This window comes from Miniopterus schreibersii (genome assembly GCF_964146895.1).
Source record: "Miniopterus schreibersii genome assembly, chromosome: 6".
Classification (NCBI taxonomy): domain Eukaryota; kingdom Metazoa; phylum Chordata; class Mammalia; order Chiroptera; family Miniopteridae; genus Miniopterus; species Miniopterus schreibersii.
The window spans coordinates 7645122-7658992 of record NC_138107.1 but is presented as its reverse complement, the minus strand read 5'-3'; the positions used below and the strand labels follow the sequence as shown (position 1 = coordinate 7658992).

Sequence of the window (13871 nt, the reverse complement as noted above, 5' to 3'; positions counted from 1 at the left end):
TTTTTGTTAATTTTATTTCCAAGGAAAGCTCTACAAAATATCCTGTTGATTTCAGTTGAGATTGCTTTGAATTTGTATGAATTTATAGATTACTTTCTGGAAAATTGACAGGTTTAGTTTTGATTCTTCCCGTTTGGAACTAGTCAGTAGCTTTCCTGTTTGTTTGTTTGTTTGTTTGTTTGTTTGGACATAATATACCTGTGTGTGTGTGTGTGTGTGTGTGTGTGTGTGTGTGTGTGTGTTTAAGTTCTAGTTTTATTTTATTTTTATTTTTTAAAAAATATATCTTTATTGATTTCAGAGAGAGGAAAGGAGAGGGAGGGAGGGAGGGAGAGAGAAAGAGAGAGAGAGAGAGAGAGAAAGAAACATCAATGATGAGAGAGTCATTGATCGAGCCCACAACCAGGCATGTGCCCTGACCAGGAATCGAACCCCGATCGCCTGGATCCTAGATCAACGCTCAACCGCTGAGCCACGCCTGGCCGGGCTGTGTGTGTTTCTTAATGTTCTTAAGTTTTTATTGTGATTGCTATTATAAATTTATTGCTTTTTATCCATTACATTTTTTATTGGTTATTGCTGGTATGTAGAAACACTTGCTTTTTAAAAAAAAATATGTTTTTATTGATTTTTTAGAGAGAGGGATAGAGAGAGAAACATCAATGAGAGAAGGCATCGATTGGCTGCCTCCTGCACACCCCCTACTGGGGCTGGAGCCTGCAACCCAGCACGTGCCCTGACCAGGAATCAAACCGGTGAACTCTTGGTTCATGGGTTAATGCTCAGCCACTAAGCCACACCACCCGGGCAACACTTGCTTTTTTAATTTGTATGGTAATTTGTGATCTCCTTATTACCTAAAACTTTGTATTGGTTGTACTGATTTTCCCGTTATTTTTCTCAGATTTTCTAGGTGAATAACTATTTTGTAATTGTAGCAGTTCTGATTTTTTTTTTCTAGCCTTAAATTACTATCTAAGACTGCCAGTATAACTTGGAAAAGTAGCCATAAAATTGTGTTGTTGTAATGAAGATCTTCTGTCTTTTGTGGGAGTGCTTGTGTAATGTTTCTGTGGGTTTCTAGTAGGTATCTTTAACTGAGTTGAGTAAGTTTATTTCTGTTTATCGAGGGTTTCAATCCCAAATGCATGCATCTTCAGTTTTGTCAAACATCTTTATAATTTTTGTATGGTCTTCCATATGTATATTAAATAGTGAATAACTTTGCTAAGTAATTAACTTTTGATTTGGAGTTTTAAAATTTTTATTCCTTCTACTTCTATTTCTAGTTCATTATTTGTTCATGTAATAGCAGCTTTTCTTGTTTTCTAATTGCTGTATGCATGGTTATGAATTTTTCACTTGTGTAAAACTGAGTATACCACAGATTTTAACATGTAATGCACTCATTTCTAAATACTTCAAAATTTAAAATTTCATTTCCTCTTTGAAACAAGATCTGCTAAGATATTTTCATTTTATTCTATAGTGTGCCCTATTTGGGTACTTTTTTTAAAAAAAAATTTTTTTTCTGATGTGTTTGGAAAGAGTGGATAGAAAGTTATACATACAAATATACCAATTTAGATCAAGTTTGTTTGTAATTTAAATTCTCTACAGTTTTAGTTTATTTGAACTGTTTATTCTCCAGACAAGTAACAGAAAATTTTTGTGCAGGTACAGATTTCTTTCATGGGTTAAAGAATGCAGTTGACTCTCTCCCATTCCCCCTCCCCCATTTACATTTTTATAATAACGGCATGATTAACTGTGATAACTTGATGGATAAGGTTAATATATGTTTTAGCAAAATCTTGACAGGCCAAAATTTCAGTACAAGCCATGTATTGAATTCATACTTGAACCTGAAAGTAATCATAACCGGTATTTTTTTAAACAAAAGGTTTGACACATACAAAAAAGAATTAATAAAATGATGAATAATGAAATGAGTAAATGATAAAATAATAGCTTCTACTCAGCTTAAGAAATAAAAATCTCATTACCATGCACCAGAGATATCATGTGTATTCCTCCTAGATCATCTCCCTATCTTATAGTTTCCCTTGTAGAATTAATAGTTAGCATGAATTTTGTTGTTTTCTCAGCTTTTTTTTTAAAGATATAATTAGTATATAATAATTGTAAGTTTAAAGTATACATCATACTGGTTTCATACATTTATATCACAATACAGTTTCCATTGTAGCCACTAGTGAACATCTCTGTTGGAGCATGTAATTAGCATTTCTTCTAGTGGTGGGAACAATTAAGACCTAGTTTCTCAGAAAGTTTAATGTTTGTAATACAGCTTTATTGTTTGTAATCACTGTACTGCATACTGGATCTCTAGGAATTATCTATCTCCTTGCAATTCTGTATTTCTTTGTATTTTAACTGTATTGGCCATTCTGTAGTGCATATTACATATGTTCTACAGCTTGCTGCTTTTACTTCCTCTTACGTTTCTGCAGTCCATTCATGCTGCTGCGTCTTGCTCGATCATTTTCACCATTGGGTATAATATTTCATTCGGTCAGAACACTGTGACTTAGGCATTCTCCTCTTGATGGACATTTGGTTTCCTGCGTTTTTGTTGGTTGGTTGGTTGGTGGTTGATTATTACAAACGTGATTGCCCATGCTTCTTCTAGGGCATTCACAGCAGGATGATTCATAATAGGCAAAAAGTGTAAGTAACTCAAATGTCCATCAGAGCTGAGTGGATAAATAAAATGTAGTGTATTCATATAACGGAATATTACTCAGCCATAAAAAAGAATGAACTGCTGATACATCCTACAAAATGGGTGAACCTCGAAAACACTGTGCTAATTGAAAGAAGTCAGTCTAAAAGACTACATACTGTGTGATTCCATTTATACAAAATGCCCAGAATAGGAAAAGTCATATAAACAGGAAGTAGATTAGTGGTTCCCAGAGTCTGGGAGAAAGGTGTTTAAGGGTGATTAATGGATTTGGGCCTTTCATGGGGGTGAAAGTTTAGATTGTGGTGTGATTGTACAACTCTGTGAATATACTAAAACCACTGAATTATACACTTTAGATTGGTGAACTTATGTCATGTGAATTATATCTCTCTAAATAATTTCTAGGTCAGTGTTCTTCAGACCCAATCCACTAGTAGGTTACAAAGCACAATTTATTGTGTCAGTAATAAACTGGTTTTTCTTTTAATATGGGGGTGCTCATGTAACTAATTGGAATATATAAATTTATGAAATGTGTAAGTGAAAACTCATAAGTAGCATATTCTTCATGGTAGTTATGAATATATAGTATTTGTCCACAAAAGACCGAGTAAATTTTTATTTGGTATTTTGCTTTTACTGTTTAACTAGTGATTGGGGTGAAGGATTGTTAGGAATGAGGGTTATACCAGAAATGGAATCTGAGTTGAAAAGATCCTTAGAAATAAGAGGAAATGCTCCAGTTTGGTTTTTATTATCTCTCTGTTCACACTGTAGAACTATGTCAAGTTTAGCTTGGAAATATAACAAGAGCAACGCTGTCAAGCTTTTTACACTGCTTTCTGCCTTCCTCCCAGACTTTTGCTTTGGTTCCATTCTGTACCCTAGCCAAGTATATTCCTATTTCAAACATTACTGGTGTGTTTTGGTCAGATTAATTATTTGACTCCTTTGAAAGCATGCTGCTGTTAAAATTTGATATGTTGTCTACTTCACTTTATATTAGATTTTGTAGGCAGTACTGAGTTAAATTTTATATGCTTTGAGAGCTTTAAAGTACTGGCAGTATTTTCTTCTGAACATGGTTAACAAATACTTAAGACATGAAATAGATATGAAGAGTTTAAAAGCAAAGACTGAAATTATTTTAGAACTCCTTTTTTGTTCAAGGAAGAAATTACTTTCTGTAGCATTGATTTTTTTTTTTTTTTATGCTACTTTTAACACCCATCAAGGTTGCAGTGATTTTGAATTCTATTTTATTAAAAAAGATATTTTTTAAAGGATATTTTTCCATTGCTTTTTCAGAAGAGAATGAAAGGGAGGGAGGGAGATAGAAACATCAATGTGAGAGAGACACACAGATTGGTTGCCTCCTGCACGCACCCCAACCAGGGCCGGGGATCGAGCTGCAACTGAGGTACATGCTCGGTATTGGCCAGAATTGAACCCGAGATCCTTCAGTCCACAGGCTGACACTAACCACTGAGCCAAACCAGCTAGGGCAATTTTGAATTCTGTAGTCATGTCATTATGTTATCATTCTCATTATCTAATATTAATTGTTTCTCCTCAAAATTTTTTTTGTTTTTTGGGGGTTTTTTGACAAAGTTGTTTTTCAGTTGTTTGATATTCCTTGATGGACATCATGTGTAAAAGTAAAATGTAGGAGGAAACAAGATGGCAGTGTAGGTAACAGCTGCACCCGCTGCCTCCCGCAACCACATCAAAATCACAACTAAAATACAGAACCACCCTCACTCAGAGCCTCCTGAGATCTGTCTGAACAGAAGCCCGACAACCAGGGACCTGAAGCAGCACCGAGAGCGGTAGGAGGGGCGGAGATGTGGGCGGATCGAGGCTGAATCGTGGAGACGGGGCCCTGGGCCCACGCTTGGTGCCGCAGTTGAAACCCAGGAGGGAATCTCGGCAGCGGAGGATTCCTGGAGGAGTGAGGGGTCCCAGCCCCACAGCAAGCCCCCAGCCCAGGGCACCAGGGCCGGGAAGAGACATCCCACAACTTCAGGCTGTGAAACCAGTGCTGAGGGTCGCGGAGGCTGCGGGAGTTCCAGCAGCTCCTCTCAAAGGGCCCGCACACAGACTCATTCATACGCGCTCCCTCTGAGCCCAGCGCCGGGCAGCAGCCTGAAAGAACCCGGGGCACTCGGGGAGGAACTAACCTGCCTGAAGTCGGGGCAAGAGGTGGAGGGGAGGTTTCCTCCCAGACAGAAGGGCTGGCGGAGGCCATGGCTCCTTTGGCAAGTCCTCCTGGCACACAGCTGGCAGGCAGGTGCCATATTTGAGTCTCCAGCACCTGACACACACCTTTGGCCCCGCCCCGTGATTCCCGGAGGCCCCGCCCCTCCCACCTACAAGCTTATCCAGGCCACTTCCAGTGACTTTTCTATGCAAGTGGCCTCTCGAGCCTCATGCTTTGGACTTTCCTAAAATCTCTCAAACAAGCAGCAGCCTCCCCCATAAGGCTTGATAAGGATCCCCAGGCCTTATCTAGTGGCAAGCCTGCAGTGGCTCATAGCTTGGCCTCTCCTGGGCACCTCCAAGCCCAGCACAAGTATCACCCAACTATGGTTTGCTGTGTAGCTCATGCTGGGTGGCCCTGGGGAAGGCACTGGCAGGGGCTGACTTTGCACCTCCCTGGAGGCCCCGGAGACAGTGCACCGGATGGTCAGACTAGACCACGCTGGTTTACAACCCTTCCACATCCACAACTAAAATACTCAAGTGGCGCACTTGGTGAACACCAAAGCTCCACTGAAGTAAATCCTGCTCCATAAGGGTGTCTCCAGCACAGCAGCTCTCTGGCTGTAGCTGCAGCTGGTCCTCACAGCTGATTGGTCTGGGGGTCAATTCCTCCCAGTGATGCCAACAGCAACCAAGGCTCAACTACAACAGGCCACACAGGGGAGCACCAAGAAGGCCCAACTCAGGTGACTGGGGAGACTGAGCAACTGGACCGTACAAGACACTTACTACACAAAGCCACTCTACAAATTCCAAGAGACATAGCAACTCTACCTGATACATAGAAACAAACACCTGGAAGCAGCCAAAATGTGGAGGCTAAGAAACATGTCACAAAGGAAAGAACAGAAGAAATCTCTACAAGAGGAACTAAATAAAATAGATCCACGCAAGCTAACAAGCACAGAGTTCAGAATTTTGTTTGTAAGTATGCTCAACCATGTTAGTAAGAATTTTACGAAAATAACTGAGAAAATCGATGACATAATAAAGTACCAGTTTGAAATGAACTGAACTGACTTCACGAACTGAAATGAAGAATAATTTACAAGGAATCAACAGTAGAGTAGAGGGTAAACTCCCAACCAGAAGAGCAAAAAGAAAAAAAATCCAGAAATATGAAGATAGTGTAAGGAGCCTCTGGGAAAAAAACTTCAAGTATACCAACATTTGTATTATTGGGATGCCAGAAGGAGAAAAAAGAGAGCAAGAAATTGAAAGCCTATTTTTAAAAATAATTACAGAAAACTTCCCCTACCTGGGGAAAGAAATAGACTTACAAGTCCAGGAAACACAGAGGGTTCCAAACAAGAGGAACCCAAAGAGGCCCACACCAAGGCGCATCATAATTAAAATGCCAAAGCTTAAAGACAAAGAGAGAATCTTAAAAGCAGCAAGAGAAAAGCAATTAGTTACCTACAAGGGAGCACCCATACGACTGTCAGCTGATTTCTCAACAGAAACCTTGCAGGCCAGAAGGGAGTGGCAAGAAATAGTCAAAGTGATGAAAAACATGGAACTACAACCAAGATTGCTCTACCCAGCAAAGCTATCATTTAGAATTGAAGGTCAGATAAAGAGCTCAGACAAGGAAAAGCTAAAGGAGTTCATCACTGCCAGACCAGTACTACAAGAAATGTTGAAGGGTCTTCTTTGAGAAGAAGCTAATGAACAAAAGAATCTGATGAACTAAATAGATCCAGAGACATTCACACATGTAACAGATGATCATATTTCAGAGGAAGGACTGGAGGAGGGTGGAGGGTGGGAAGAGATTAGCCAAAGAAGTTACATGCATATAAGCATAACCCATGGACACAGTGAGTAACGGGGTGAAGGCCTGGGGAGGGGGTGGGAGCGAGGTAGAGGGAGTCAACTAGGGGGAAAAAATGGGACACCTGTAATACTTTCAACAATAAAGATAAATTTAGAAAAATAAAAATAAAATAAATAAAGAGAAGGAACAGCATGAAATTTAAAAAAAAAATTTTTTTAATTAAAAAAAAAAGTAAAGTGTAGCATTAGTGAAACATGGGCAGTTTGAGAAAGCCAAGACAAAGCCCGATGAGAAGGAAACTTAAAACTATAAATTGGATCCTTAAGATAAAAGAAGACAGTACATCATTGAAACAATGCAGGAGTCTGTAAAAATGGATTATTCAAGAGCAAAAACAGTTCTGGGAAATTAAAGACCTGGTAGAAATTCAAAAGACAACACTAGTACCCAGCCGGCGTGGCTCAGGGGTTGAAAATCAACCTATGATCCAAGAGACTGTGGTTTAATTCCTGGTCAGGGCACATGCCTGGTTTTCGGGCCATTCCCCACCAGGGGGCGTGCAGAAGGCAGCCAATCAGTGACTCTCTGATCGTTGATGTTTCTATCTCTCCCTCGCTCTGAGATCAATAAAAACATATTTTTTTAAAAAAAAAGGTAACACAAGTTAGGAAGATCAGTCTAGAAAGTAGACCAAAAAAAACCTAAAGGGATAGAAAATATGAGAAAACATAAGAAATCGATGAAGTGTAGGACGAAGGGATCAGGTCCAGTATCTGAGAGAATAGTTTCAGAGAGTGTAGATAAAATTAAGGGGATGAAGTTTTCAGGGAAATACCAGAAATTTTATCAGAATTGACTGAATCTTTAGTTTGCAGGTAAATAGAAAGTACTTAGCAAGATGGATTTTTAGTAAAAAAACATTCAGGAAGTTTTAGAAAATGGAGATTAAATAGAAGACTCTTTAATTAAAAAAAACACACACCAAAAAAACCCTACCTTTTTCAAGGCTGAAAAATCAGAAGGAATTGATTGGATTTGTCAACAGCACCATAGAAAACAACAGAGCAGTTTATTTTTTACCCAGATTGGCAGCTAGTGTTAAAGGTAAAATAAAGATAGGAGAGATCTTAATAAATTTACCTCCTGTGCACTCATTCTCCAGAAGTTACTGGTAAATATGAGTATGAAAATGAAGGATTAAAAATTAATACTTAAATATAAATTACGTTTTTAATGAAATTTTTAAGGTAAGTTTTTTTCCCCTTAGGTAATCTGTTTCTGTTTAGAATAAAAATGTTTTCTTATGTACCAATGAGTGTCAGGGTGGAGACTTAATAGTATTTCACATTGAGACTTGTAATTTATAATTGAGTTTTGAACCATTTAACTGAGACTGATAATAATGTTCAGTCTCCTTTTTTTTCTAAATTTTTTTTTTTAATCCTCACCCGAGGATATTTTTTCCATTGCTTTTCAGAGAGATTGGAAGGGAAGGAGGGAGAGAGAGAGAGAGGAACATTGATGTGAGAGAGACAAATCAATTGGTTGTCTCTGGGGCCAGGATCAAAGCTGTAACTGAGGTATGTGCCCTTGACTGGACTCAAACCTGAGACCTTTCAGTCCATGGGTTGATGCTCTAACTAACCACTGAGCCAAACCGGCTAGGAGAATAATGTTCAGCTTTATAACTAAAAACAGAGAAATCTATAAAGGAATCAGTAAAATTTTTACGAATATGTTTGCTTCAAAAAATGTTTCAAATCTTTACAAAATAATTTTTCAACATTACTACTCATGATACTTGTGGAATCCTAATCTAGCATTTTCATGTCTGTTTTTCACTGCTTATATTTCACTGCTTTTCAACATTTTCACAATTGTAGTTCTTCTTACAATCAAGTTTTAATTTTAATTGTAAAAGGCAACAAATTTGAAATCAGGGAATTTGTTTTAGAAATCCATCTTAATCTTTAATTTGGGGATGTTCGTTCATACTCATTATTTTTACTTAGGAAAGTGGGCCTTATAGTTTCTTACTATTTTAAATAAGTTTCCCAAAGACATGTTTTCACTAAGAAAGAAAACAACATTGGATTGTGCAGGGTTGTTTGATTTTAATTCTCACCCAAGGATATTTTTTTCTATTGGGGTGTGTGTGTGTGTGTGTATGTGTGTGTGTGAGAGAGAGAGAGAGAGAGAGAGACATGGATTGGTTGCCTCCCATACGTGCCCTTGGCCAGGAATTGAACCTGAGATCCTTCAGTGTGAAGCCCATACGCTACTGAGTATCACCAGCCAGGACGGAATGATGCTGTTTTTGGGTTTTTAAAAAATCTTTATTGTTGCGAGTATTACAGATGTCCCCCCATTGCCCCCTTCCATCTGGATCCCACCCCGCCCCAGGCCTTCACTACATTGTTGTTTGTGTCCATAAATTATTCTTGGCAGGCAGTTTGTTGTTGTTTTTTAATCCTCACCCTAGGATGTGTTTGTTTGTTTGTTTAATTTTAGTGATTTGAAACAAAAAGAAACATTGATGTGAGAGAGGATCATTGATCAGTTGCCTCCCATATGTACCTCAGCCGGGAACTGAACCCACAACCTTTTTGGTGTACAGGACAACACTCCAGCCAGCTAAGCCACAGGCCAGGGCTTGGCTGGCAGTTTTAATCTTTTAGTATTTTCGATATGTCATACCACTCCTAGCCTGTAGAGTTTTTGCTGGGAAATCTGATGACAGCCTGATGAGGGTTCCTTTGTAGGTTACTTTCTTTTTCCTTGGCTGCCCTTAGAATTCTTTCTTTATCATTGACTTTTTAAAAAAAATTTTATTGTTGAGATTTTTACAGATGTCCCTTCCTTTTCCCCCCTTTACCCCTCTCCCCCTGGATCCCACCCCACCACAGGCTCACCACCTTATTGTCTGTCTCCATGGATAATGCATATACTTATGTAAGTTCTTTGGTTGAGTTTTTCCCACCCCATCCCCTTCCCTCTGAGATTTGTCAGTCTGTTTCATGTGTCCATGCCTTTGGTTCTATTTTAATCAGCAATGTGTTTTGTTGATTAGACTCCTTGTTCATTTATTTTTATTTTTAGATTCAATTGTTGATAATTAGGTATTTATTGTCATTTTATTGTTCATATTTTTTATCTCTTTTCTTCCTCTTCCTCTTCTCCTTAAGACTCTTCATCATTTCATGTAGTACTGGTTTGGTGTTGATGAACTCCTTTAGCTTTTCCTTGTCTGTGAAGTTCCTTATGTGACCTTCAGTTCTAAATGATAGCTTTGCCGAGTAGAGGTATCTTGGTTGTAGGTCCTTGCTTTTCATTACTTTTGAATATTTCATGCCCTTCCCTTCTGGCCTGTATAGTTTCTGTTGAGAAATCAGCTGACAGTAGTATGGGTGCTCCCTTGTAGGTAACCAGTTGCTTTTCTCTTGCTGCTTTTAAGATTCCCTCTTTGCCTGGCTGGGCGTGGCTCAGCGGTTGAGCATCGACCTAGGATCCAGGAGATTGCAGTTTGATTCCCGGTCAAGGCACATGCCCAGGCTCACTCAATGACTTTCTCATCATTGATGTTTCTATCTATCTCTCTCCCCATTACTTTCCTCTCTCTGAAATCAATAAAGATATGTTTAAAAAAAAAAAAAAATTCCCTCTTTGTCTTTAACCTTTGGCATTTTATTTTTATTTTTTATTATTATTATTATTTTTAATATATCTTTTTATTGATTTCAGAGAGAGGAAAGGAGAGAGGGAGAGAGATAGAAACATCAACGATGAGAGAGTCATTGATCAAGCCCACAGCCTGGGCATGTGCCCTGACTGGTAATCGAACCCCGATCGCCTGGATCCTGGGTCGACACTCAACCACTGAGCCACGCCCGGCCGGGCACTGTTGGCATTTTAATTATGAAGTGTCTTGCTGTGGGCCTCTTTGGGTTCCTCTTGTTTGGAACCCTCTGTGTTTCCTGGACTTGTAAGTCTGTTTCTTTCCCCAGGTAGGGGAAGTTTTCTGTAATTATTTTTCAAATAGGTTTTCAGTTTCTTACTTCCTCTCTTCTCCTTCCTGTACCCCCATGATATGAATGTTGGTATACTTAAAGTTTTCCCAGAGGCTCTTTACAATATCTTCATATTTCTGGATTCTTTTTTCTTTTTGCTCTTCTGGTTGGGAGTTTTTTGTTTCCTCATGTTCCAAATTGCTGATTTGATTCTCAGCATCCTCTGCTCTACTGTTGATTCCCTGTAAATTATTCTTGCTTTCAGTTAGTGTAGCCTTCATTTCAGACTGGTCCTTTTTTATGTGATTAATGTTCTCACCAAGTTTCTTGAAGTTCTCATTAGGTTCCTTGATCATCTTCATAACCATTGTTTTCAACTCTGTATCTGGTAGTTTGCTTGCTTCCATTTCATTTAGTTTTTTTACTGGAGATTTCTTCTGTTCTTTCATTTACAACATGTATCCTTGTCTCCGCATTTTGGCTGCTTCCCTGTGTTTGTTTCTGTGTATTAGGTAGAGCTGTTTCATCTCTTGGAATTGGTAGAGTGACCTTGTGTAGTAGATGTCCTGTAGGGCCTGGTGGCTCAGCCTCCCCACTCATCTGAGCTGGGCATTCTAGGTGCACCCCTGTGTGGGTTATATGCACTGTCTTGTTGTAGGTGAGCCTTGATTGCTTTTGGCATCACTGAGAGAGATTGATCCCCAGGCCAGTCAGCTGTTGGACCAGCTGTGACTGCAGCAGAAGAACTGCTGTTCAGGAGTTGCCCCAGTCTCATTGTGGATTCTTTAATTCTCTAGTTGTAGGACTTGATGCCTTTTATCCAGATTTTAGGCGGTCCTAAATGATGGTGGTTCTTGTTGTTGATGTTAATCCTTACCTGAGGATATTTTTTCTATTGATTTTCCTAGAGAGAGTGAAAGGGAGGGAGAGACAGAGACATTGATTAGTTGCCTCCTGTACACGTCCAGGGAATTGAACCTACAACCCCTAAGTGCACAGGCCAACGCTCTAACCACTTAGCCACACCGGCCAGGGCTGTTTAGTTATAAGTTTGATGTGGTTGTGGGAAGAGGCAAGTACTGCATTTACGTACACTATCCAACATGAATAAATCTGAGTCATGCAATCATACAGCTACTTTTGTATTTCCTGGGAGAAAAAAAAAGTACCAAAAATTGAGGTGGGTTGGAATGGCCACCAAATACCTAATCTGAATAATTAGTCATGCTTGCTAAGATAGTTCTTATGTTTGCATAACCCACATAACTGGTTTTGCTATTATTATTGCTGTTTGTTTTCTATTTCATTAAATTTTGTGGAAAAACGGTCTGGTCAAACAGGTTGATGAAAAGGTAAATAAAATACTGAGAAATGAGAAGTACAACTACTGAAAGAAATATTATCTACCCTGCTGCTTTTGTTTAAAGCCTTTTATAAAGCAGGCAGCTAATATGTGTTAAAACCTGAAGGTAAATCCAAATCTTTCTGCTTCCTGAACTTCTCAGTATATGAAAATTTTGATATAACTAATTGATGGCATGTGGAGAAAGGAATCAGTAAAAAATTTTAATACATTATAAAATGAGATATTATTTTTGCCTATCAAAGAAGTTAAGTTTTCTGAACTTGATAATCCTTAAATACCAAAGTACAACCCTTTTAGAAAAGTCATACTATATAATCCTATAAACCATTCATGGCCACAGACTGGAAGGAAATAGTCCAAAATGTTCATTTGTTCAGATTAGATTTGTTATAGAACAAAATAATTTCTTTCCAAATTTTCTACATTTAACATGTTATTTTTATAAATAGGGAGAATATTTCTGTCCTTATCTGGTAGTTTGACATTAAGGAAATAATTCTAAATACAGAGTAAAGGCTATCCAAAAGTATTCAACAGCTTTATTTTTAGTTAGAAGCAAGTTAAATGTGCAGCTGAACAGAATCTGCCAAAGTAAGTGCTGATACTTCTAAGGGAAATATGTAAGATTTAAGAGATTGCATAGAACTGAGGGAAAATGTTTATAATGTAGCAGGGAGAGCAGGATACAAATTTTTTATATAGTACATAATTACAAATACATTTTTAATAAAAATACAGCAACATAGCTCTGGTTGGAATGTCATCCTATCCTGTACTGGTGCCAAAAGGTGTCAGGTTCAGTTCTCAGTGCATGCAGGGTTAATCCCCAGTTGCGGGTGCATGGGGGAGGCAACCAGTGGATGTTTCCCTCCCTTGCTTCCTCTCTTTCTCTCTCTAAAACATATTCTCGGATAAGGACTTTTTAAAAAAATTATTAAAAATAAAGCGAAATAACTGGAAGAAAATCTAATAGTTTTACAAGCAATTATGTTTGGATATTGTGATTTAATTACTTTTTTCCTTTTGTACTTTTATATACAGGGTGTGGCAAAAGTAGGTTTATTTAGAGTTGATTGTATGGAAAATACAGTAATTTATAAATAATACAAGAATAAACTCTTGTGTTTCATGCACTCACAACTATAAACTTACTTTTGTCCCACCCTGTATATTTTCCAGATTTATTTAATCATGTACTGACTTTTTAAAAAGTGGTATTTTCCTAACATGAGGTAAAGTGATAGCTAATGTTATCTTAGGCTGCCATTGGATAATATTCTGTTTATATTATCTGTTAAGTGGGGGGGGTGGGGAGGGTTGATAATGATATTTTCTTAAAGTCCTATTTTCTCCTGTCCTTTTGAATTGAACATGTTTGTATTATTTCTTAGATCTGAAACTCAGCACCGAGGCTCTGCTACCCACTCTGAGAGTGATCCGCCAGAACAGGAAGAGGAGATCCTAGGGTCTGATGATGATGAGCAGGAGGATCCCAATGATTACTGTAAAGGTGAGGCTTTCTGTAGGGCGAGACTCAGTGAGACGTGATCCACATGTATGCAGATTCTCATTTGAATGTTTGCTCTGTCATTGTAAAGTTTTGATGCTTTCTGTTTACTGCATTTTTTTTCTTTAGGTATAGGAAATAGTATTTCTTCTTAGTTTGACTTAATTTATTTAAAGGTTAGTTTCATATTAAATCTGTCAAAAGTGCATATTTATTTACCTTAGAAAATTTCAGAAATATAT

At 38.2% G+C, this 13871-nt stretch overlaps 1 protein-coding gene across 1 annotated transcript in view; it reads left to right on the top strand.

The window, feature by feature from the left end:
* The window catches only part of SRPK1 (SRSF protein kinase 1), a 72826-nt gene that overhangs the window by 27911 nt on the left and 31044 nt on the right, over positions 1-13871 (top strand). The window contains exon 3 of the mRNA XM_081140161.1: positions 13514-13632. Coding sequence (XP_080996287.1) covers positions 13514-13632 — 119 coding nt within the window. The remainder of the gene's footprint in view (positions 1-13513; positions 13633-13871) is intronic.